Source organism: Buteo buteo, chromosome 12, assembly GCF_964188355.1.
Source record: "Buteo buteo chromosome 12, bButBut1.hap1.1, whole genome shotgun sequence".
Lineage (NCBI taxonomy): Eukaryota > Metazoa > Chordata > Aves > Accipitriformes > Accipitridae > Buteo > Buteo buteo.
In genome coordinates, this window is record NC_134182.1 from 25,777,318 (window position 1) to 25,803,518 (window position 26,201).

The following is a 26,201-nucleotide window of genomic DNA, read 5'->3' on the forward strand; positions in this document are numbered from 1 at the left end:
TTACTAATAAGACCTAGCTTTGCTGAGTGGTGGTAGCCAAGGGTTGATGTTTGCCACCTGAATGTGGCATAGTAATGTTAAGAATTGTATGGAGGTGCCATAGTCTAGGTAATGAGTGTACTTTCACCTTGAAAACCAGCACCTGTATTACAATGTAAAACGGAAGAGAACAGGACAAAAATCTGTGATTTCCTTTCATAAGTTAATGATGGTCCATTGTAAAGTGTAAGGGTTAAGTGTTCGGGGCAATAAGAAAGTTTTGTGGAATTATTAAGAAGCTGTCAGCTGCTTTTGTTGTTGATTGCTTGTATTGAAAATGAGACTTTTGTGTGATGCTTCCCACTTTGTTCACAATTCAGATCACTCTGCTTCTGTAATTCTGTTTCTTGTACTGTGCTCTCTCCTAATGTGCTTTTATTGTTAATAACTTCATTTTTTACTTTTCTTCAAGCTATTGCCAGAATTTGAGAATTGCTTTTAAGTTGTGGATGAAGAGGGCATAAATCAAGGACTTAATCTGTAGTTGATTGTCTATGAGATGTTTAATTCTCATAAACAGAAAAAGAAGTGAACTGTAAATCAAAGCCTAAGCTGTTGTTTTACACTTCTCTGTGATAGAATCCTTGCAAGGGATTTGATTTAGTATTCAGAATGCTAATGGCAATTCTCCCCTAAATAGTGACTTTTTAAAAATAACTTACTGCTTTGCTTCTGTTACATACATTGTCTTGTATACTTCCTTTAGTGTCAGTCTTCTTTGTGACAGCATGACTGTAAAAGATGGATTCTACTCCTTCTCACATGAAACAACAGATTTGCTTGCAATCTACCCAAATTTTATCTGTGCAGTATAGCTGATGATTACGTTACTGGAAAAAAAATTATAACCTTAGTTTAGTTTGAAGAAACTTTAAATGAATGTCCTTATAGATTCTAACTGGCATGCCTGTCAGAAATCTGGTTCATCTCAGCAGTTGGTGTCTGTTGGGGCTGTTAGCAACCGTGTTCACTCTTGTTCTCTCCCTCTTCAGCCCTTCTTTGGGAAGAGGAGGAAGATGGAATTCAGCTGTTCTCTGATGTCTGCCACTCTGTACAGTGTGAGCTCTTTTCATGTAAGGTAGTAGTAGTTGGACACTCAGATCTGTGGACCAACTCTGTTGCTGATCCCTCCCCTGCCAAAAATGACAGGTCAAAGGATATTGTTGCTTCAGGGACTTCTGGTGCTATAACTAAAAATAGAGTCCCTGGGAACTAAAACTGCTTCTCTTGGGAGACTGCTTGTCCTCGTTGGTAATTAGGGCTGCAGGTCTTTTGCCTGGCCAAAAGATTTATGTTGGACAGAAATGCTGTTGCTCATTACCTGAGGAAAAACAAAACATAGCAGGCCTCTCTTTCTAGAAAGCAGAGCAAGAAAAAGGATCCCCCATCAAGGGAGGGGCAGAGAAAAGGAAACACCACCAGGCCTCAGTGTTGCTTTTATTTGTAGTTGCAGCTCACTGCCACAATACATTAAGGTTTGAGCTCATTCTCAGTGAAAAGACAGAACCTGTGGAATACTGAATCTGGAAGAGCAGTGGAGGTTGCCTTTGTTAGAACATAAATGCAGATTGCTCTCTTTCGTGTGTAAAAGAGCAAGACAGAAGATTCACAGCCAAAAGACAGTTCAGTTACAGATCAGGTCCAAGCATTAGGATGTAGTCTCTGGTCTGCATGCTTCAGTTTCTCATGTGAACATCATTGGTCTGATGTATGTGATGACCCAGGGTTTGTTCTTCTCAGTCCAAACTGCAGGAATCCAATAAGGATTATGATTATTATTATTATACTACACTGAATCTTCATCAGATCTCTCTTGAAAGTGTGTGATCATCTTTACCTGTTTCTTGTATGGGCACTGTAGGCCTATTAAAGGGGGCCAGGTGATCATTTGCAACAGCCCGGAGCATGGCAGTGAATAAGAATACCATTGGTAAGGGGAAAATCAGGTGATCCTTTAACATTAATCTTTGTCTTACCTGGTCACAAGGTTGTCCATTTTATGATACCAAGGCCATTGCATGCACACTATGCATTTCAGAGAGCCAGACTGGGAGTGCAAGGATAATTCTTGTCATTATCGGATATTATGCATTTGCATGTTTGCTAGTAGTGGTTAGTCAGGACTAGTTTTGAATCTGTCATGCAAGTCTATCAAGTACTTTATTTTCCCTCTTAGGCATTTAAATATTTGTGTGCTTTTAGTTTCACATTGAACACTAGTGGCCAAAGAGCATGAATGATCATTCTTCAAATACAGCACTAAGGATGAGCCTTTTCCTCTGCCTCAAAAAAAAAAACCAAACCAAAACAAAAAAGCCAGACAACCCCCCACTGAAGAATCAAAACAAACTTCCAGAATAATCTTGAGTGACTCACTTGGTGTTCATAGAGATGTTTGATTTATCAGTTCCTTTTATTTACAAATAAAATAAGAAAACTGCTTGAACTGGACAGTGCTGTAATTCCCAGAGAAGCTTGGCCAGGAACACAATAGAATGTACTGTCAGATGGACAGTGACCGTCTTGAATGTTTCTGTAGGTTTTTCTAGATTAATTTGACATAGCAATAGCTTCAGAGCCTTGTTCACTAAAATGCAGTGTTTCATAGCTAAAGCCTTCTAAATTACTATAGAGACCCTAACAGTAATCAAACTACAGACTTCTGAATCCATACAGGGAAATATCTGTTCATTGTACATATGTACCAGTTCCTGTAGGGGAAACTGAGAGTCTGCATTGTCACCAGAGGCCCTCAACCGCTGTTCCTCCAATAGAAGAATTTAGAATGAAATAGGTCCCAGCCCAGGAGGCTCACCTGTGGCAGCAAGTTCAACACCATCGTCTGTTTGTCAGCATTCCCTTTTGGGAAGTCCTGTTTGTCTTCAGCTGACTCACTTTGAATTATGGAGCCTTGGAAATCTATCAAGGGATACCCAGTTCTGTTTCTTTTTTGATTCCTTTCTATGTGATGCAGGAGGCAAAACAAGAAGAAAAGATTCTCTTTTGTGGCTTGGAAGTCATAGAGCGAGTGTACGCTTCTTATAATCTCTAGGAAGAAACTGTTGGGATACTCTGCCATCCAATTCTAGGCTTGAATTATTTGAAGACATCAGCAACAGTTTCAACTGTTTCAAGCTCACTGCGGTAATGCTGCTCAAGTTGTCTCCATCATTCCTCAAAATTGGGGCGAGTTTCTTCATCTTCTTGGCTCTTATTTTCATTTGTTCAATTGTGAGGCAAATATTAATAATGAAGGCTGTTAAAATTAATACAGAATTTTCTCCTTGTTTACTTTCTCATTGCATGGGGAGTGTTGTCAAATATCTAGTGATCTGCTACAGCCCACCTTGCGTTTGAGTACACTTGGATGACAATGCTAATCTGGGTAAAATGCTTCTCAAAGAGATCATTCCATTGATTTATGTGATCTTAAGGTCATTCATGAAGAGCCTTAAGCACTTCAAAGAACAGAATAGGTGAATTGTTAGATTTCAGTTCAGTGTTTCATACCAGTAAAGATTCTAGACCGCTGTGTGCTCCATTTGTCTGCTAGCTTAATCAGAGTATGTCAGTTATCCCTTCTTACTTGCCATGCATCTTGCCAGACTGTCAAGATGCCATTAATTGATATCTCCAGGCTCTGTGGAAGCACATCTGTATTATCTTCTGCAGAAGCTAAAATAGAGTAAAAATAGAGATCTCTTCTTTTCACATGCCTTTAAAGGGATGTATGCATTACTATGTTTATTGCAGTGATCCAGAAGTAACAGCAGACAGCGATGCAGGCATATGTTATGTTGCCAGACAAGACAGCACAACATTTTTCATTTTATTGGCAGATCATTCATATCTGGACTGATGGATTTGTGGCTGTCATTGCAACAATGGCACTATGTTATTAAGGGTTGCAGAATGCTTTGATGTCAGATAATCAGAAATTTCCTAGCCCTCTGCAAATGGACTTTAAAAAGGTCTTTTGCAGGAAGATGTATCTTGAAATACTTCTTACTGACCCGAAGAGGAAATACTGTGCTCTGTGTCAGGGATTTGAACTTTGACTTCCTGCCCCATTCCATCTTACAGATAGTTAAGTTATTTCTCATTGATATGAACAATCCTCAGGAAGATCCTGATTTTCAGCCTCAGTGCTGATTGTGGCCCAGCTTTGGTCAAGACAGCTTTTAATATGCTTATGTGGTAAACCCTTCAACTCAGCTCTCAGTCATATCGTATACTGTAATATACAAAATACAGAAAAAACTTGGCAGAAATATGTTCTGGCAGAGATAATTGATTAGTTCAAGTGCAGGACATTATGAAAGGAAGCAGGAAAATCTCTATTGGACTGGAAGTAATGGGAATGTGGAGAAGGTTTTTGCTTTGGATTGCCCAGCCTAGTGATCTTTAGAAGCCCTGATCTTTTTACTGTTCTGAACATCATGGTGATCAGTGGTTTGGATCTAGTATACTCTCTTGTCCTGTAATTGGTCCTTTCTAGCAGCCCACCATAATGTTAGCTGGCTCAGTAGAACCCCTTTCTGAGTCTTTAGTTATATTGTTTATAACTATTTTTATGGTTACTATTGCATTGGTATACATAACTTGAGCTTGGGTGAAATGCAACACCTAGAGTTTTATAAAACAGTATAAGAAAAGTCTGCCCTAGACTGAAGATTCACCTTAATTGTTTCTCTCAAGCTTTTAATAATGATTATGTCTGATTTTTTGGTATGGTGTTGATCTGTTATTTCAGGCTTTCTTTCCAAGTCACTTTCAAATCAGGAAACAAAGCTGTCCGTCCTTGCTGTTATGAGGATTCTTTAATTCTCCCTGAACAGTATGATGTCTTTAAAAAAATGCTTCTTAGGCTGTCTTGGAGATGGAGATAAGGCTTACAACCATGTGGACTCTAGGACAACTTTTGAGCATATCAGTCTGTCCTAGGTCATGCTATGAGATAGCTTGTTTCATCTTGTCTATTCCACTGGGATCAGTAGCTCACCTTTTTTTTTTTTTTTAATTTTTAAATAAAAAATTTACACATGGATCAGTTCACTTTCCTGATGGTTCTTAAGTGATGCCACAGTATCGTGTTCTGTTGTTAGAAAGCTGTCCTTTAAATAGTTAATGCTCTCTTAATTGCAATGACTGCTTACAGTCACCACATGAGTGCCTGTCACTGAGTGGACAGTTCAAGAAAGAACAGCTATTGCCCTCAGTTATTCTGTTTGTGAAGTACATGTGGATGCTAACACTTGGCAGCTTTTGGTTTCTGTGGAGTCAGATACTGGACTGTGTATTGGCCCAATTCCTTGCTGCCTTGTCTTTGGGAAGAGTATCAGGATTTGGTAAAGGACCCAGTGCACACTGCTGGTTCAAAAATAGACAGGGAGTCTGGTATATGCAAAACATTAATTTGGAAGATTTGCATGTATGTTAGGGGAAAGAGCACTCCACAGATAAGGATGATGCACAAGAAGCAGGGGAGAAAGAACAGCTTTTGTTTTACAGCCTGGATTAAAAGTATAAAATTGTGGAAATAATAACTCATCTGTCACATAAATACAAACAGTATTCTGTTTAAAATTTTCTTGAGGTGTTTGCCAGGGCTGTTCAGTGAGTATTTTATTGTTAATTTTTTGAATGTGTAACTTAAGCGAGGAGGGAATTTGCTTATTGTTTAAGTAGTCTTGAAAATTAGTAGCATTAGTGAAAACACATACCCCGTCTCAAGTGCTGGTTAGTGAAGGCTTGCACAGCATACAGTCTGTTGGCAGTTCTTCAGTCCCCTGTACAGTTCATGGAGGGAAAACTGTTTGATCCACTGCATGTCCTTGACCAGACTTGAGTGTGAAGCAAATCAGGATCTTGCCTGAGCATTTGGCAGCTGCAGGAGAAGAGTTTGATAAACTCTGTTTACTGGGCAACAGGCTACAGAGACTCTATCATGCAAAATTCCTTATGGAAAGGAAGAGCTGGGAGGGTGAGGAATGGGACTGAGAACTGTAATGGAGTAGCTGGATTACAATGGGGGGAAGGTTAGAAAGGGTTAGAGAAGAAGGAAACTGGGCAGGTGGCAATGAAGACTGGGAAGATAGGGAGTGTTTTACTGGAGAGCAAGAAGGCGTTGTGGTTATTGTGGAGAAACACTGTGATAGACTGAGTTGACCTGTCTTCTATGGGATCCTAGATTCATATTGTGATGTAAACGATGACATGCAACACTGCTCGGTAGACTTTTTTTAATAATGGATTTTTTTTGTTCAGTTTCCTGTAGCTTCTGTAAGTCAGAATTAACAAGATTAGCATTTTTCAACAAATAATCTTAGGTTCCCTCTCCATTCAATACAGAGAAAGGAAAAGTCCTTACTCTGAACTTTTGGAGGAACCTGCTTCCTATTGCCTGTAGAAGGAGCCTGGCAAGACCAGTCTTACAAGGCTTAACTTAGTTTTTTTGAATGTCCCTTTTTAGTGACAGAACTAAGGTTAAACTTACATAGTCACCATGTTCAAATATTCCTATGCTGCAAATAGGTGTCTTAAACATATAAGATCTTTCAATTTTGCCAGCTTCTCTAAAGAATTTGAAAAGGCATCCTAAAGAATAGTTTCACTTTTAAATATAACTTAAACATGAATGGATCTAGTCTGTTCTACTTCAACTTTCTTATGTAGAAGCAGTTATTGGGAGAATGTGAGAATGCGTTTAATTAATTTGAAGCACTCATAAGAATTTAGTGGAGTTGGAGCCTGGTATACTGGACTCTGAACTGACTCATAATACCAGAATGAGATCTTGGAGTTGTGCTAGAAATAGGAAATAACAGTTAAATGCTCAGTAGTTATCATATAAGCAATTACTAGAGAAATTGTCAAGAACCCAACTGAGAATATAAGTCCATTTCAATGCCTGTACATGTGCAATTTTCATATTTCCATCTCCAAAAGAGTATAACAGAGCTAGAAACTTAAGCTGTGTGATGGCTTATGTATGTGAGACAGTATTTAACCTGAAAAAGGTGATGGTGGGGATGATTGGGAATGGGGAGGTAAGAGAGTGAGAGAGGTTTGCAAAATTCTGGATGTGTGAAAAATGTAAATTGGGAGTTGATTGTCTCTTCTAGTACAAGAGCTGAGGGCATCAAAAGAAGTAACTGAGAAATAGGAAAATATGGAGCTTCTGGCTACAGAGCATTGTGGATGCTGGATGTTTGTGGAATTACAACAGCGTTGGACAAACTGATAGAAGAACGACTTATCAAAGGTCATTATATAAAAAAGAAATCACTTCTGACTCAGAAGGTCCCTGAGTACAAATTAGCAGGGACTGCGAGTGTTACAGCAAAGTACCATTGTATACATACCCTTTCTTAAATTATTCACTAACCACTTGGTTTAGACCACTGTCTTGAACAAAATCTGAGGTTATTTGCATTTTCTTCTGATGCAGTATGGTTGCTTCTGTGTTCAGTGTTGTATTTCCTTAAAAGTAATGTCAAAAAGAGAAAGGTAGTAACTCAGCAGTCTAACATAGCAGTTGAATTACTGCTGCGGTAATGGAAGCCTGCTGTTATATTTCCTCCTAAACCCTTTTATCTGCAGACTAAACAAGCCCAATTATTTTAGTCTTTCTTCACATGTTGTGTGCTCCAGCCCTCTAACTGTCTTAGTACCCCTTCATGGGACTCTCACGTATTGGTGATATCCGAGATGGAGGACCAAAGCTGGACATGGTATTCTGGAAGTGGGGTCAGAATTGCTGAGTAGAGGAGACTAATCTTTTCCCTTGATCTACCGCCTGTGTGATCCCCTGTGTGGTAACAGTTTGTTGCTGCAAGGATGCATTGGTGCCTCTTGTTCAGCCTGCCCATCAGGATCCCCAAGTTCCTTCTGTCGGGTTGCCACCTAGACAGTTGGTCCCCAGCTTCTGTTGATGTGTGGGGTTATAATCCATACCAGGTGTAAGACCTTGCATTTGTCTTTGTTGAACTTCAGGAGGTTTGTGTCAAGCCATTTCTGTGGCTTTTTGAGATCCTTTTAAAAGGCAGCCCTGCAATTTAATGCATCAGTTATCCTCAGTCGCCTCCCATTTGGTGTCATCCACAGTCTTGCTAAAGGTGCAGTCTGTCCCATCATCCAAGCCATTGATGAAGATAGTAAACCATACCAAGCTTTGCTGAATGCCACTCATAACTGGCTGCCAGGTAGGTGTTGAATCTTTAGCTACTAACTTTGCGCATGACAGTCTAGCTGGTTTTTCACTTGCCTTGTAGCCCACCCATCTGCTTTTGAGAACTTGCTGCTTCTCTCAGTTTGGTATTTTGGCAGCCCCTTATAATATTGGGGCTTGGGGGGTGGAATCTAAACCATTTCCTGCCAAGCAGTCATGGGAGTTTAAAAAGTGCCGTAACTGGAGATGTTTTCTCCTGTTATGGAGGCTGCAGGATACATAAAGGGTGAACTCAGATGGTCTAGCCTCTTTAGTGACAAAAAGAGGAACTGGTGGTAAAATTTAATCTGGCAAAGGTTCTTTGTTGTGAAATGCTGCGAAAGGAATTGCTCTTGAAGAATAGGAACTTGCTGTTACTGAGCTGTGAAGTAATCCTTGCTTTCTCTGGTTCTGGGTGGATGCTGTGTAATCTGTCTGTCTGTAGTTTGTGAAAGACAACTTTCCTGAAAATTTTTGATCATAGTTTTTCACTTTGAGAAAAATTTTGAAGAAGGCATTGTCTTCTGTGAGGTGTTTGTAGGAGAATTGCAGGGACTTAAATTTTCACAATTTACCTGAGTTTGCAGGAAGGATTGTAGAATACCTTGTGAAATCTTTCATAATTTGTTCTTGGAATAATGGTATAAAGCTTTGTGAGCAGTTGCTTCTGTATGGTGTATAAGGCGGCAGCCATGTTAGGTACATGGAGATCTGAAACAACATAAAGAGCGTGGGCACAAAGAGCTCACCAGTGTCTTCCTGCTCATTCAGTCTCGGTTTAAGTCTGCAGAGTGGAAGAGGACCCTATGCCTGCAAAGCTAGTGAAATATGAACTGCCTTGATCTCAGTGGGTTTTTGTTTATGTTCTGAAACCTTTAAAGTGTTAATGTTAGCAGCTGTTAGTAGTTGCTTGATTAGACACATCTAGTTAATATTCATGTGGCAGTCTCTAATGCTTTGGCCCAGATAACACATCTTCCTACTCTAATAAGGATTATTAAAACCAGCTATCATATAATGAAACTGATACTGAAACAATTCTGTCCTGTTTGTTGCTAAAGGAAAAGATAAACTGTAGATCACATGTCTTGTTCTTGATTAACTAAATCCAGTTTTGGCAAATAAGGGAGTTTGAAGGCACTTTGTGATTTTAACCTGGGTATTTCTGCCTCCTTTGGCATTCTTGCTGTTTGGAGAACATTTTCAGAGTTTTTTTTTCCATGTTTCAGCTCTGAATGAGTTTTTGCTTTATTCAGTCATTTTGGACTGCTCTTCCAGGTGATGTGGCAGATGGAGGTGTGTGTATATAGTGAAACCTGAAAGAGAAAATGTTGCTTGTGTATAGCTGGTTTAAGCCCATCTACATCACTCATCTAAAATAGCAACTTGAACTTGTTTTCATCCAGTAGATTCCTTTCCATCCTTTGCTCAAGTCTGAGAAAGCTTTTTTTGGGGGGGGAAAGGAGGGACTCATGGAGTGTCTTTGCAGCAGAGTGCTTTGCTGAGGTGATGTTTAGAGCAAATAAGGGGCTAGGCCTGGACCTGGAAGATGAAACTGCACTGCTGAAGTTTCCACTGAAGATGTAGGTGAGGAGGAGAAGAGGAGGAACAAGAGAGAATCTATAACTGATAAATTCAGTAATGATGAGCAGTCATGGCCTGGTTTGGCCATGCCTTAGCCATCTTCTCGTTACTGTGTTCCCAAATGTTCATAACCATGTCTTTGTTTTCTTTGGGAACCACTGATGTGAAACAATTTAGAGACAACTTTCTCCTTTTTAAACCAGACTTGCAGTGGTTTGCTTTTTGGGCTCTTTTGTGTGAAAATGTTGCCCTTTGCAGCTAATCCATAATTGTGATTTTACGTAGTATTAGTTCAAAATAGTTTCCTGCAAATATAGCAAGTTAAGACAGCAAGTTAAACTTTAAGACGGTTTTGGGGTTTGGTTTTTTTTGTATGTACTGTAGAACTTCCTCAAACTGTAGGTGTTCTGATATGCTTGTCTTGGCAAACTTGTTTTACTTAGGTAGCATACAATGAGATGTTATACTTGCTAACTGGATTTTTCAGTTCGTTTTATGATTGTGTGAATTGGTAGCAATAGGAAAGGCATCTGCCTCACAACATATGAGGATAACTGATACATATGGGTTTTTTAATGGCAGGTACATGTGAAAAATGTGTGAGAAGTAGCTGAGCAACGTTCTGGCATGAAGCATTTTGTCTCTAATGGAAAGGATAGTTTTGCTGTCTGCTAACCTGGCTTCAGGAAGGAAAATTTCACACACCTTATTACTATGAGTGATATCTCGTAAACTTGAAGCTTTACACCCACACTTCACAATAGGAAGGTGAAAATTAAAATTTTATTTTTAATTCTAACAGTAAATTTTAAGGACTTCTGCAGTTGTACCATTCCCTTCTCTTGAGTTTTTAGATTCTCTTGCCTTTAAATAGCTTGATGTTCAAAGCTAATGATACAAAGTTAAGAGGATAGATAGGGCTTTTGATCTCCTGAAACCTTATCCATTTAGCTTCCCCTGGTTTTGAAATGAGTACTGAGGTATTGTTTGGATATTGTAGTTTAAATTAGAACTGCAGAATCAGTGCACATAATGTGTGTGTTTTGCTGAGCTGATGGGATTTCTATTTCTGCAAAAAATTTCCTTTAATTCTTAATCTAAAGACCTAGCTGCATTCATAGATCAGTTATGGATGTTACTTTAGATATTTGATTGGTCTTGGATCTTAGCATTATGGAAGTAGTGCTATGATGCATATGTTTACCACTCTGACTTTATAGCTGCAGATAAAAGTGTTAGTTTACTGTAATTTAGAAACTATTTGGGTTTTTTGCATGCTGTGCATTGGGAGCTTCTTGTCAAGAGAATTACTGACTTTGTGATATGCTTTACTGCCATTCCTGGCTAGTAGTTTTCAAGGTGAATTAACTTTTTTTCAATATTAGAAGAGATCAAAGGTGTTACTATCAACATTAACCTACATCTGTTCATGATGGTGGCCTTGCATATTCAGGTGACAGACACTTTCTCTTAGCTTTAGCCTCAAAGCTTTAGAGCTTATCTGTAGCAGAGAAATGGAGACAAGTTTTTTCATTCTTCTACTTGAAACGCAAGGCCAATTCTCTGATTAGTTTGGTTCATCTTGATGCCTGCAGACAAGGGGGCACAATAGATGCTGCTTAGATTGTTATGTATTCTCCAAACAAGTCTTTTTTTTAATATTTTTTGTAGGTCAGATTTTGATCACAGGAAATTGCTGATCTCTGTTCTGTATTGTTTGAAACAAAGACGGCGAAGGGGGAATGTTCCTTTTCTCAAATTCTTCGTTTCTGCAATCTGATGTTTATTTGCTTTTAAGTTTCAGGTTGCTAGATCTATAATGTAGTATGCTACTGGGCTTGCACTTCTAGCATTCTAGCAGCCTGCCAGGTTTCCTTATAGGAACTGACAAAATGCTTAATGACTTCTTTGTGAGTTGTTTTGTTTTTAATCCTATGCAGATAAGTGGGAGATCTTGGGAGAAGCTGTGATCCACTTGTGCCAAGACTGAAAAGCAAAATTATTAAAAACTTTAAATGACTATTTCTCCTTCCACCACCCAAAATAAATTACAACTGAAAAAATTAGGGCTAAAATGAGAATAACAATTGGGTTTTAATGATCTGGCTTAAGTCATTTAGTGAGTTTATGTGAAACTTTTGAACTGTGATTCATGAAGATGCAGATCACTACTTACTGCTAGTAAACTTAGCCAGGCTGGACGGGCAGGACATACTGTTGTAGTGCCACTAGTAGGTTTTTCAAAGGATATTGGTTGGAGTCCTTTGACACATTGTAAAACGTTGATCCTGAGTTAGAAAGGACCCTTCTGCTGATGCTTTGAGGGTGATTAAACTTTTCTAGGCATTTCTTCTACAGTGGTGACTTCTGTAGTGGAGACTTCTAAATTCTTTAGTTTCCTGGTTCTCAACCTACTGTTTTAATCATATGGGCAGCCATATGTGAACTATGATATAGTTTGTGACTAGTAGTAGAACCATCTTGAAATGTGTTTCCTGAACTTCAAAATTAAACTCCCAAGTTTTCAAAATAGTTTGTCAACAGTTCAGAGGCTATTCAAAGTGTAAACCAGTCAGTTGCAGAATGTGTTTCCCAGGGTGTTGGAAGGACACTAAATATCGAATCATTTACTTGAAGCTCCATCGACTTAGGCTAAGTGAGCTTGTTTTGGTTTTATGTGCTTTGAATAAAATACAACTGGCAATTGTAAATAACTTTCTAGAGATAGTTTGGTTGAAGTCTTTCTGTCAGTGTAACCAACCAAAATATTAACCAGCACAGTGAGAATCACAGTTGTTAGGCAATATATTTCTTGTGCTCTATTCATAACTTCATTTTGTTTCTTAACAGAGCAGAAATACTGTGTTGATTAGGCAAATTATCTACCTCATTAGTAATCTTCATTGGCTTCTGAAAATGGGGACTGCTTACACAGAGGATATTAGTTAGCTGTTTGGTGGTTTAGACATGAGATTTCACTAACTTCACTACAGAAATGATAAAATAAGAATGGTCTAGCCTGGAAAGCCACAAGGGCTGGAGCTCCTACAAACTGCTAAACTCATAGTCATAGGGCATGAGTGTACTCCTGTGCTTGACAGAAAATAAGGAAAGTGCAAGAGAAGGTGTTCATGGTGTTGGCACTGCCAGAAAAGGTGAGCTGCTTTCCCTGTTTTCTCTGGGAAGGAGGAGGAGAGAAGTGATGGGTTAAAGAAAGTGTCCTGTAGTGATCCATCACTTGGATCACACTGAACAGACTGCAAACACCATGTGAATCTACTGAGGTTTCTAGTTTAGGGCATCAGATACCTTGTAGTTTATTTACATAATAGTTCCCAGTACACTGTTGAAACTAATACTTTTCAAGATGTTAAAACTTGTATTGGAATTTTTGTTGAAACCATTGCTTTTCTATAGAATGACTTTCCTTCCTTCCTTGCCTGCAGCTGTGTTGTCTGTAGAAAGTCTTGTGTGAGGAGCTCCAATGTATTGGCAAAAATACAGTTTGAAACTAGTTGATTTGGCATTCAGAGGACCCTTTTTTGTTGAGCTAGGACTAACAACTTCACAACTATGAAGTGATTCCAGGGCTCTTGGAAGTGTTTCTGACTGTTACAGCAATGATTACAATTGTAGTATACTTCATGCAGGCAAAGGCATATGTCCTATATTTTGAGAGTATATGAGTCATTGTTTCCAAAATTTTGGTGAGAAGGGCAGCTGACAACTCTTCTTGACCTGAGTTTTCAAGAGAGGATACAACAAATGCAATGTGATGGATTGATGTGCCCTATATTTGGAGAAGTTGTAATTTCCATTTAATTATATCAAATTGTGAAGAGGATGAAATTAAGTAGCTGTCTTTATCTGGATGCTTTATCTGTATGCTAGCTACCTAAATGGTGATTTTTAATTATACATAATAATAACAGTATCCAGTGTCTGAGGAAAGAGGAGAACAGGGACAGGACTTGATTAATGCAAAATTTAATGAAACTCCTGTTCCCGTGCAACAAGAAGAGATCTATGTTGACGAACCAGTAATTTCTGCTTTGCCCTTTGGATGATGTGTCCATATACTTATAACATACATACAGTCTGCTTCTGTAGCAGCAGCAGCAGCTTACACTTTCTGTGAATTAAAGCAATTTGCCTTCTACACAGATAGTATATTACATGGGTTTAATTTTACAATCCATCCAGTCTTAGACGCGTAATAATGTCAAGTAACATTAAATGTTTCTGGGATAATTTCCATTGCTGCAGCCTTTCCTTATTTATCTGGTGACAGTCTTCGTCCACTCCCACCAAACTTCTCTAACCTGTTACTGACATCACTGCAGTGCTGAGCAGACATAAGCTACCTTAGCGTCTCAAGGAACACGTGTAGCATTGGCACATGTTATATGCTGTACTTAGTTTTCAGAAGTTTGAGTGTTGTTTTGGTTGATGAAATGGTGTTAATCAGCCTTAATGGTAGTTTAGCAATTTTGTCTTTCATGCTGATATGTACAATTTAATTCTTATTATTGATTGTCAGCTAACATCAAATACATCAGGCATCTACATTAGGCTTGAAAACACTAGTTTAGGCCTCCTGGTAGGAGGAGGACTTGAATGATGGCTTCTACTATAGGAATAAAATGGTTGTAGTTGTTGATGGGATGTATAGATTTTGGTTGTTTGTTTTTTAATGTAGGAAATATAAAAGTCTGCTGAAAGTTGTAGTAGCTAAAATGATCGTTTCAAGAAGTAAAAGATTTTGCTGAAGTGTTACATTACTTTTGGGAACAGATATTAGAGGTCTTTTATAAAAGCTGTTTTCTAATTGGATCTTTCTTTTTGTCTTCCCCTTTATAGCTAAACCAGGTGGACGGGTGAAATGTCAGTATATTTCTGCTGTGGATAAAGTGATCTTTGTGGACGATTATGCGGTAGGATGTAGGAAAGATCTCAATGGCATCTTACTGTTGGACACAGCTCTGCAAACGCCTGTTTCAAAACAAGATGACGTGGTTCAGCTTGAATTGCCAGTTACGGAGGTAAGGGGCGGGGGGGAAGAGTATGTAAATAACTCTCTGTCAGAAATACTGAAACAAGATGTTTGACCCTGAGTTTCTAGTGTGATATTAACGACATGTAATGGAAAAATTTCTTAGTTACTAGCTGTCATAGGGCAATAGCTTTTTGCAGTTATCTGTATCTCAAGCAAACAAGAGCTTGCCTCATCAAGAGCACATTATTTCGAATTAAGGAACTTTTTAGTGACCAGAAGAAAGGACTCATTTACAGAGCTTTGTCAGTGCTTATGTATGGAATCTATATGCACTTCTAGAATTTAGTCTGGGCTGCTAGGCATCCTTGAATTTTTTTGTTTGGGCTTTCAGGGAAAAAAAGACAATTAAAATCAGCTAATACGGTGTTGCTACATATGAAGAATTAGTGCTGGAATCTAACTTTTTTAGCTGGGTTAGCTCGCCTAATGAAAGGCTTTTCCCTGCAGACCTGGCTTCCCTTTTACATTTGGACTATTGCAGCTGTAACAGGATTCCTCCTGGTTTGAGACAATATAACCAAACGTTTACTATCACTTTAAGGGAATCTAATGTATACATTTTTGCTTAAAGTGTAATTCTTAGGATCTTGTTGTATTGGTTTATCTTCAGCTAGCATAGCATTTATTAGGTGAGGTATCATGTACATTCTTATTTTTAAATATTGCCTAACACAAGATAGCTAACAATTGCCTCTATTTTAAGGCACTTGGTGGTGAGGAAAGTAGCTTTCACCTTTGTAGTGGTCATGAAGTAAGAGACCTGGGAAGTAAATCTGTACGGCAGTTTTGATTACAAGGGAGATTAATTCTTTGGGAAAAGCATAGAGCATCTGCCAATGGTAATATTTAGAATAGTGTTTACAGTTGAAAAAACAAAACTGGACTACTAGATCCAGATTCTGAATCCTTAAAGCACTCTGAGAAAAGAGCACTTCCCACTCATCTCTGTGGGACATAAATTTATACTGACTGATGCATCACCAGCAAAAACTTATCCTGAGGATTGATTTAAAATATTCATGTGCTGTTGGGGTATTGAATAATAGGTGCTTATTATGAATGAAGAATGTGTGTTATATGTGAGGTTTTTAACTTCTTGTCTTGAGTAGGAGTAACAGCAATAAAATGTTGCTTCATAGAAGTCTCTGAAGAGAGCTTTCCAGGTTCCTCAGGCTTTCTGCCACTGGCATCATTTTTACACCCTTTGTGGGTAACTACAAAATCTTGGTATGTGTGGCTGAGTTTGAAGAGACTGACAGAGGTCATAATTTCCTTTCATAAGTTTTGCTGTCTCTGGTTTGCAGTCTGACATGGTTCAATACAACCTCTAAGTTTGTGTCAGTTTAGCTAAAGATTCTGTGGCTCTAAAGAGTTTACAGACCCTTTCAAGGTTAAAATAGAGCACTTCTCTGTAAAGGTCCCTCTTGTAGAAAAAAATTGGAAAATATAGTTCAGTAGGAACAGATTTGGGGAATTCACGGCCAAGTCAGTGAGGTGGGAGCAAAAACATTAGCAGTCTTCAGTTCTTAGTTTTAATTTTAAAGAGGAGGTACTCAGACCTCAGAAAATTTTAGTAAATTTTAAGCAAATATCTTACAAATGCATCAGTCCACCTCTTTCATCATAGGAAGGTCAAGAACCTTTATCCAAGCAAGAGCCTTGATGTTTTGTTATTCTCTAGAAGTTTTCTACAAATTTTTGCACTTAAATTAAGTAGTCTTTTTATATGATTGATCTACTGGTAATGCAGTGCATCTTCATGCATTTCTAATAGGCAGCATTGACAAGTTGTGATGCAGCTTCTATGCTGTTTTTACTTCCCTGATTTATGAACTTCCACAATCTATTGTTGTTCTTCTGTCACCTGCAAGAGAGTTAGGAAGTATGAGATGCCACAAGAATTGTAATTGTCTTTTTATTGAAATCTGAGAAACAGATACAGCCTTAGGTAGGGGCCTGATTTGCCTTATTTCTGTCTGTCTTCCCCTGAACTTCCCAAGGTCGTAACCAAGCCATTTGGCCCATTCTGTTTGGAGCAGTTTGTGGCTCTTTAAAGGACTGGCTGGCCGTTGCACTTGGGAAATATTTCTCTGTGTTTGTAACTTGAACAACACCACCTAACAACAGATAGAGAATTCTCTGTCCTTTGCACATAAAGCATACCTTTAAATCTTACCGGTCAACATGAAGTTAGCAGACAGAGGGACAAGCTAGAAACAGATGGGACTTGGAAGAAAAAAAGTCTATAAATGGATGTTTATAGTGTTCTTTTCTAGATGCATTATTTCTGAGTTTTAAGAATTTCTAGATTCTAAACTAGCCTGGTTTTTTCTGCCTCATTTTTCAGCTTCATTATACCAGCACTGTAAGTAATTTATCTCTAATTTTGTTGCAACGCTGTTTTCCTCGTTTTTTAAGATACAAAGCTACTCAGAAAAATGTCAAGACTTTGTTCTTGGTCTTGCTTTTTGTCCCTAAAGCTGAATGAATCCTTTTGAAGGGAAAGCATTGGGCAATAGATGTCTCCTTTTTACTTGGCTTCGATATATGTACAGTTTTAAATGTTTATATGACTGACTTGTTTAACATTGCCCTTGAGGAAACTTGTAGTAATTACTGTCACAATTGCTGAAGTTTATCCGTTGATTGGCCTACAAAGTAAAATTTGGAACGGCTTACTCAACTCTGGGTCTTTTATGGGAATTTTGCTGATATAATATATGATAAAGTAGGATATGACAAATTACTTTTCCTGGAGTAATGAAACAGGTGTAATTCTTGTCTGTAGCTCTTTAGCATGGATGACAACTTTTCTTGCACATCTGCATTTTAGGCTCAGCAGCTGTTATCTGCTTGCATAGAAAAAGTAGATGTTTCTAGCACAGAGGGATATGACTTGTTCATCACACAACTGAAGGATGGTTTAAAAAATACCTCACACGAAACAGCAGCAAATCATAAAGTTGCAAAGGTAAGAATTTGTACTGTCTAACATGGATTCCCAAGTCTAATTTGCTTGGCAACAATTATTGAAGCATACAAAATGCTTGACTTAGAGTGGTGGATTTTGTTTGAAGAGGATGGAATATATTATGTGTTCCTTAATTCTTCTGTGTGAAGTTTCACTTATTAAGAGAACAAACAAGGTTAGTTTCTTGCTGATAAATCCAACTAATAAACCCCACTGAGCTTAAAATCTGAAGTTACTGACTTTCCTTGCATTATGTTCATGTTGCTTTTTTGTGTCTATTCTTGTATTATTTCTTGAAATCAAGAGAGGGTGCAAGATGTGCATTTGTTTCTGCTTTTGACACTTTTGTGATCTATTTGTTGTTTAGATGTTAAAATTTTAAAATATAAACTAGGCACTTTTTTTCTTAATTTAGTGGGCAACGGTTACGTTCCACCTTCCTCATCATGTTTTGAAGTCTGTCGCCAGTGCCATTGTAAATGAACTCAAGAAGATAAATCAAAATATTGCTGCCTTACCTGTAGCATCCTCTGTGATGGATAGGTTATCTTACCTCTTACCCAGCGCACGACCAGAACTTGGTGTGGGACCTGGTCGATCTGTGGACAGGTATATTAAGACAAAATAAGTGATGAAGTTGACCCCTTAGTTATATCAGAATAAGCTTTTAGATGACTTTAATTTGCCAAAGGAATTAGTCCTATTCTATACTTTCTTGCTCTTACACATACTGTTAATTAACTGTTTAATGCACAATGTGCAGTGCATATTACTAAACTTAGAGAAACCTTTATGGGTGCCACAAGACTGTTTTTTTTTGGATTCCGAGTTTAATGCCAGGCAAATTGAATTCACTTTGCTCTTAATCCCAACATATACCTTCAGAAAGGTAACAATTGCAGCCCTAAATAGAGGTCCCTAGGTGGTATTGTAATACGTTAATATGATATGTTCACCTAGGCTTTACTCTTCATCATGTTTGATTATGGGTTTTACCTAAACAGTCAGGTGTGTATGACTAGTTACTTAAGTTACTGGCTTTACTCAAACTATACTGAAACCTTACTGAAACTCCAATGTTGAGATGTTCAGAAACTGCATAGCTTTAAGAGCATATGTATGCCTCTTCGGAATGCAAAGAGAGCGCTCATTTGTCTACCAAAGATAAAGCATACATACTGTGCTGCATCATGAAATCAATTCCTTTTCCTTCATACAAGAAAGAGTTATGCCCATATTTTGTGTTTTAGGAGTTTAGGAAGTTGTTACCTTTGCAGAATATATGTATGCTGCTTCTGAACTCTCTAGTCATCTGCTATGTGTTTGGGATCGGAAAATTTTACCTGAGACTATTGCTTCATCTCTTTCTGATCCAACCGATAATGTGTACACAAGCGAGTAGCGCATTATTTTAGCCTTCATAAGCCCAGACTAGTTAGAATACTGATAAATCTAAGTCTATAAATTCATTCCTTCTTGAAAGTTTCTATACAAATATCATTTTGCAAGCATATTATCATTTCTTGCAGCTCTAATAAAGTTGATTTCGTCTCTTATTTCACCTGCCCAAGCCTCCAGGTCTACCTGTACCTCGCCATATTGTATTTTTGATTAGAGCTCTCCGAGATTTGTCTCTTAAGATGGTATAATGTCAAGTTAAGACAGCCCTTATGTGGGTGTTGCAAGAAAGTTTGCTTCCTTGGTAGGAAATGTTTAATATATGTTTTCTCTTTATAAGACAGCAAAAATCTCCTGAAACTCAGGGGCAGAAACAAGTGAGGCACTTTTCTGTTTAGTAGCACTAGTTCTTGGGATGATACTGGAGAAGAAAATTCTGTCAAGAAAAAAGAAAAGCTGATAGTTGTTTCTTATGTACTATTTCAGATAAGGGACATGCACTGAGTGAAGCTGGAAGAGAGAGGAGCTTCTTTTCTTTGTAGATATTGAGTTGCAGAGGAGTTCATATTTTGTGACCTAGTAGCTTATAATTTTTAAGTATTATAGTATGCAGTGAGGGACGAATGTTGGGGGGTTTGTACCATGTGTTCAGTTAGGCCTAAAATACTGCTTTGGAGTATTTTTAAATATGCATATTCATATCTGTTCAACTAATAAAGCCAAATTTTTGCAGTAGTTGTCACGTTCAAAAAAATAATTCTCTAGCAGTTCTATTGGGCTAGATTCTGCATCTTCCGTAAATGCAGAGTGGTTTTGGATATCTGATGCTTTTCTGTAGTTAGACCAAATAGGCTACCTGGAAGCTTAGTTTATTACTCTTGCTTTTGAGGCCTGTAGGTTGTTGTATTGCTTTTGGTCTTTTGCTGAGGATGTACTTCAGGCACCCAAGTGAGAGAACTTTATAACTTTTCTGTAATTGTTAATGATGGTTATCTGTAACTTAGACTTAAAACTATCTGTGGTATTTCTAATGGTTACTAAAGCATTGAAAATATCTCATAAATAGTTTATTTTTTTTATTCTAAGTGGCAGTTTTGATTAATGTAGAATTTTTCACCTTTCTAGGTCTTTGATGTATAGTGAAGCTAACAGACGGGAGACATTCACTTCATGGCCTCATGTGGGTTATAGGTGGGCACAGCCAGATCCTATGGCTCAAGCTGGGTTCTATCACCAGGTAAAAGGTTTACTTGTTCTTAGTATTTGTCCACTAGTTGAAGGTTTGGGGAGCAGGGGAAAAAGTTTCATTATGTTTTTTGAATCATTGAAGGAATCCATTTAAAAAACCAAACTGAAACAAAAAAGTTTGTCATTCAGCTCTTTTCTTTCTTTTTTTTTTTAAATGTTATGTTTTTTCCATGCCTTGATGTTGCTTCTTTTTTTTGTACAGATCACAGAAAATACTGTTCTGAACTTCAGCATATAAAACACTTTTAAGTATCAAATTGATCTGAGTTAAACAGCAATAATAAAGATCAAGTTGGTTGTTACATAGAGTCTTTGTCCTTGTTAGATTGTTGAGTAAATGTCCTTACTTATAATATTATAAGTAAAGCAAAAAAAGCAATAAGCTTGACATTGAGTTCTCTAACTATACTTATCTTTAGTGGGACTTAAACTGTATTGTAACAAACAATGGTCCTAGATCACATTACTAAATTATTAAGCTTAGTGACTAAATACAACCTCAACATTTTATTCCACTACTTTTGCTTATTTCCATTTTTCATTCTTTGAAATGATTTCTACTATAAAAAAATTATTTATGGTATGGATTTAGATAATGATGGCTGGGCAGTGCATGTCGTTTGACATCAATATTGTCTGTCTCATGTCACCTGCAAAGCCTTGACAGGTGCAAGTGAGTAAAGCTTTTGGAGGACTTAAGTTTGTTCAGGAGGAGAAATGCAGAGAATTCATATGTTAGAATTACATCTGCATATTCCCAAGCATATCTTGGTGACTTGAAATGTGGTCATGAAAATGCAAAATTTTAAGAGAATGGAAGTTTCCATTCTTTTTCCTCTGTCACTTCAGCTAGTAGTAACTGTTCTTTGCAGAGGAGTGATATAGAATGCTTTATATTCCAGCAGACATAATTATATTCCTTCAGGCATAATAAGAAATAGTTGTTTAATCTGTTTTTCCAAGCATGTACAGTTATTCTGCTGAGGTTCTAAATTTTTTGAACTTCATGAACATTTTTTCTTTGGAAAAAGTCTTAGCAGAGATGCTGAGTTCTGTTCTACGTCTATATGGTTTTTATCCAGTGGCTTGCACAGGTGTTGGTTCTGAATCTCTTCTATAGTAATGTGGTGCATCCTTTTTTTTTCAAATGTGAAATACTTCCACTTTATAGTACGTAATTTGTTGCCTTCTATACATTTGATGTGGTGCTTTGCTATGCCACTAGAAGCAGGAGAGGACTTGATTACCTAGTTAAAGTAGTGCATAGCTATATAAATTTCAAGTGTTTCTTATTATTTTTATAGCCTGCTTCATCAGGAGATGACCGAGCCATGTGCTTTACCTGTAGTGTGTGTTTGGTATGCTGGGAGCCTACAGATGAACCTTGGTAAGTTTAATGATGTTTGGAGTAGACTTAATTTTGTGCTAAAGAGGTTAGAAATCTTTGGAGGACAAAGATCAACATTATCTTGATGGGATTTCTCGTGAGTTTAGGGAGTGTCACTGACAAGAATGGATTTCCAAAATGATTCCATGGGACAAACCACAAAATAATTCCCTGTACTATGTCAAATTTCTGTATAATACTAAGCCCAAGAAATTGTAGTCAGTTTTGTTTCCTAATTCTGATTTGCTATTTCATTGCAAATTGTTCCATGGCAAAGATGACAGCCAACATTTCTTTGCAGGGATGTAAACTCAGTCTTCTGTATGACTGTGACTAGAACACATCTTTTTCTAAGTTCTTAAACTGCAATAGCCATGCAGTGCATATTTGTGTTTTTTGTGAAGTTGCGAGATCCATTACTAGTTTCCTGAATCAGCTAAACTTGTGCATAGTGACAGAAATGCAGGACCTTATATTAATTTTAAAAGAGTTCTTAATGTAATTTTTGTCTTGATTATTTGGTAACTTGTAATGTTATTAGAACACATCAGATTCCTGGCTTGCTGGAAACTATACTTCATAACGTTATTTTCATAGTCCTTGTCTTCTTTCTCTTGTTAGGTTCCAGACGTTTTGTGGTAGTGTAATTGCTCTTTGCCATGTCTCTGCCTTAGGTTTATATTGAAATTAGAAGGTTTTTTTCTTGGTCAATGTGTCATTCAGGACTCCTTCCAATTTTTATTTTTGTAGGTGTGGATGTAGAACTAAAGACAGGACATTGCTTCATCTTATTAAGGTTACTTATAATAATATATCTCATAACAGTGGAATCGTAATGTGCATTCTGTAGAATTTAATCCGTACTTTTCTTCATGAGGACATGATAGGCTACTGCCTATAGAACAATTATTTTTTTTAAATGGTCTAATTATATTGAGAGCACTGTGTAGATTCCTCCATTTGAATATGAATCTCCATTAAGTGATCAAAGGCTTTAATGCAGTCTGCTATTGAGAAACAGCAGGGAAAGCTGTGTTAGTAACTTCAGAACTCTCTTGCATGACTGACTGCAATGCAGTTCAAACAGTTCAGTTTCAGCTTTACTTCAAGGGCTGAGTTTGTATATGCTGTGTATGTTTTTTCACAGTAAGAAATCAATGTTTGCTATGTTTGTTTTTAATATGAAAAGGTCTGAACATGAGAGACATTCCCCAAACTGCCCATTTGTCAAGGGTGAGCACACTCAGAATGTACCTCTTTCAGTCACACTGGCAACAAGTCCAGCACAATTTCCCTGCACAGATGGCACTGACAGAATAGTCTGCTTTGGATCTGGAAGTTGCCCTCATTTTCTAGCTGCTGCAACAAAACGAGGGAAGATCTGCATATGGGATGTTTCCAAACTTATGAAGGTATACAGTATAAACAATGAGTTTTTATTAACTAATTACTGATTAAGCCTATCTTGATTTAAATCAAAGGCGTTTTCTGTTTTTTGTTATTTCTCAGGTCCACTTAAAATTTGAGATCAATGCATATGATCCGGCTATTGTGCAGCAACTTATGTTATCAGGAGAACAGAGCTCAGGGGTTGACTCAAGGAGACCAACATTAGCATGGCTAGAAGATTCATCTAGTTGCTCAGATATACCGAAATTAGAAGGAGACAGGTATGCTGATCTATGAAATTAGAAATATGAAATGCTGCTGTGTAACTGGTAAATGCCGTTTAGTTAAGTCATGCTTTGTGAAACATAAGATTGATAAGTTATTTTTTTCACACAATTCAACACTTAAAAAACAATAATCTAGATTTCTATCTTTAAAGCCAGTTCCATTTTATTCCTGCTGTTTCAGTTTTTATTCTCCACTAACAGAGAGATACCAAATCTCTTTGCCACCCTGTGCTGATGTCCCAGAGGCAGAGAAAAAAGAGAAAGGGATATAAGTTTTGGAACAGCTTTTCATTTTAATTATGGATTATGCATTTCAGGTTTTGAAAGTAAAGGCTACTCGTGGACTTCTGGAACATGCTTTTCTTTGATTGCTTCTCCGTAATTTCTGGTTATGTCATTCTGAAAATAAATGATGTGGATGTGCTAGGAATTGCTTTCATTTTGTATCTTTAATACATGCATACAGACTCTAAATAATTAGACAGTCCTGTCACAAGCTTTTAGATAAGCTAGAGGGTATGCCAGTGCTTAGAAAGTGTCGTGTGAGAAAAAGCAGTATTCTTTCATTTATGCTTCTTACAGTCTATACTGAAAACTCCTTTTTCATATTACCAAAACTCAAACAATAGAGTGAGTAATTGTTGGGAAACTTAGGACAAAAGGTATTCGGGGAGTCTTGCTAATTTTCTGATTGTTTATTCTTAAACTTCAGCATCACGGAAAGTAACAGCACTGCTACATGCACAGGAAAGTAAATCTTTGGTTTTAAGCTTGGTGTGATTCCTATAGTACTGCATAGCAAATATGAAGCTTGCCCTCCTGAAGAGGGTATGTCAAAACATGGGCAACATCAGTATGGGGCCTAACAACGGCTGGGGCCTAGACTTGTACTGTAGCTTTAGGGCTGTAAACTCCTTGAGAGTCAAAGAAGTAAGCCAATTTTAAGAGCTGGTTAAAGGATAGTACAATCATACTGCTCAGAACTAAGCATCTTTCACTTAATCTCTATGACATTTACTATCACTTTCCCACTCAAGGGGAGGCTGGATGAGAATTGAAGTATTGAACTGTCACTGTCTTGTTATGAAGTGAAGGTTGATCAGGTTTGAGCCAAAAAAGATCTATTTCTTGGGCATGAGGAGGAAGCATCCAGTTTGTTGAAATTTGGGGATCCTGCTTGGTAGTGAGTAGTTATACCTGAAGCTGCAAAGGCATTACTACTGTTCTTGTGTGTAAAGAGCCTGTAATAGGAAATTGTTTCTTCTATTGGAAAAGTGAGATGTGTAAAATCTTCATATATTCTTAGAACTACTGAAGGGCCTATTTCTCTTGAAGAGGTATCTTGAATAGAATCTGCTTTTATGGAGGAAAAAAAAAAAAAGATTCATCTGGTAGTATTTTTAAAAGCAACACGTTGTTCATACACCCTTTCTGTACTAGCTACAGAATTGCTTTGGTAGAATTAAAGACCAGTCTGGCAGCTCCACCTTTCAGAGACTATTTTGAGGAACTTTGAAGAAGGTGCCATCAGTTCTTAGAGGTTTTGATTGTTTGGTTTTGTTTTTCTTGGAAAGATTCCTGAGAACAGGCTTTCATTTTAATTCCATTTATGTCTGGATTGTTGGGAGTACAATAATAGAATGAGGCAAATGGAAAGCTGGTCTACTGGTTTGATGACAGAGGGAAAAGAATCTTTATATTGTTAGTGTCAGTGACCAACTCATTAATGGATGTACAGTGCTGACCAAAAGAAGTGCCAGGTTATAATACACTTGTAATTTTTACTAAATTTTTGTAAAAATTTAATTAAAAATAAGAATGCAGCTACAGTGTACATGGTGTCATTCATACTTTTTTTTTAAAGTGATGACCTACTGGAGGATTCAGATAGTGAAGAGCATTCCAGATCGGAATCTGTGACAGGTAGGTTATGTCTGATCCATGTAATAGTTTAGAGGTCGGGAGGGAAATAGTTCTTCTCAGGCTTTTGAAAAAGCCCTGTCAAAACCAATGATATTATATTCACTGTATTAGAAAAAAGAAGAAAGATTGACCTTGAAAGCAATGCCAATATTTAAGTCACTGTTTGTATGGTGGGGAGATTACATACAGGAAAAAAGAAAACCCCTACTTTGTTGGTTAATAAATGTCTTATTTGACAGCAAGCATTGCTTATCTTTGGTGTCAATAAAACACAAAAAACAAGTTAAAAGAACTTACTTAGAACAGGAACAAGTTACAGCTGTACAAACCCCTTTAAATTCAGGGGATTGCCAGAGAGAGTTCCTGTATCTTGTTTGTTTCCCTGTGGGTATGCGCTTTGATACAGTATTTCTCTTCCTGAATAAGGATTTCATATGGAAGCAGAACAGTGCTATGCATGGTGTTCTTGTGTTATTTTCTTAGAGGTTGAATCAGAAATTTTGGTGGGAGGGAGGGTTACATGCTTATTTTCCATAATCCAGTTTACATCTTTGAGTAAGGATTAGCAAGTGCAGAAAAAAAGAACATGTGCATGTGCATACACACAAGGAAATAGACTTGAGATGTAAAAAGGATTTTTTTCAACAAAAATATTAGCAAAGGTGGTGCTCTGTCATTTATGCTTAAGTCACCTCTTAATCTGGGTTTAT

General features: G+C 37.5%; 1 protein-coding gene across 10 annotated transcripts in view; it reads left to right on the forward strand.

Moving 5' to 3' along the window:
* BIRC6 (baculoviral IAP repeat containing 6) overlaps positions 1 to 26,201 on the forward strand; it is a 186,114-nt gene that overhangs the window by 1,412 nt on the left and 158,501 nt on the right. For all 10 annotated transcript variants that reach the window (XR_012652512.1, XM_075043122.1, XM_075043120.1 and 7 more), the window contains exons 2-9: positions 14,693 to 14,874; positions 17,722 to 17,859; positions 18,275 to 18,468; positions 20,383 to 20,494; positions 21,810 to 21,892; positions 23,082 to 23,304; positions 23,402 to 23,562; positions 25,433 to 25,491. Coding sequence is in view for 9 of the 10 variants with exons in the window: in XM_075043122.1 (XP_074899223.1) it covers positions 14,693 to 14,874; positions 17,722 to 17,859; positions 18,275 to 18,468; positions 20,383 to 20,494; positions 21,810 to 21,892; positions 23,082 to 23,304; positions 23,402 to 23,562; positions 25,433 to 25,491 (1,152 nt within the window). In the remaining variant the exon portion in view is untranslated. The remainder of the gene's footprint in view (positions 1 to 14,692; positions 14,875 to 17,721; positions 17,860 to 18,274; positions 18,469 to 20,382; positions 20,495 to 21,809; positions 21,893 to 23,081; positions 23,305 to 23,401; positions 23,563 to 25,432; positions 25,492 to 26,201) is intronic.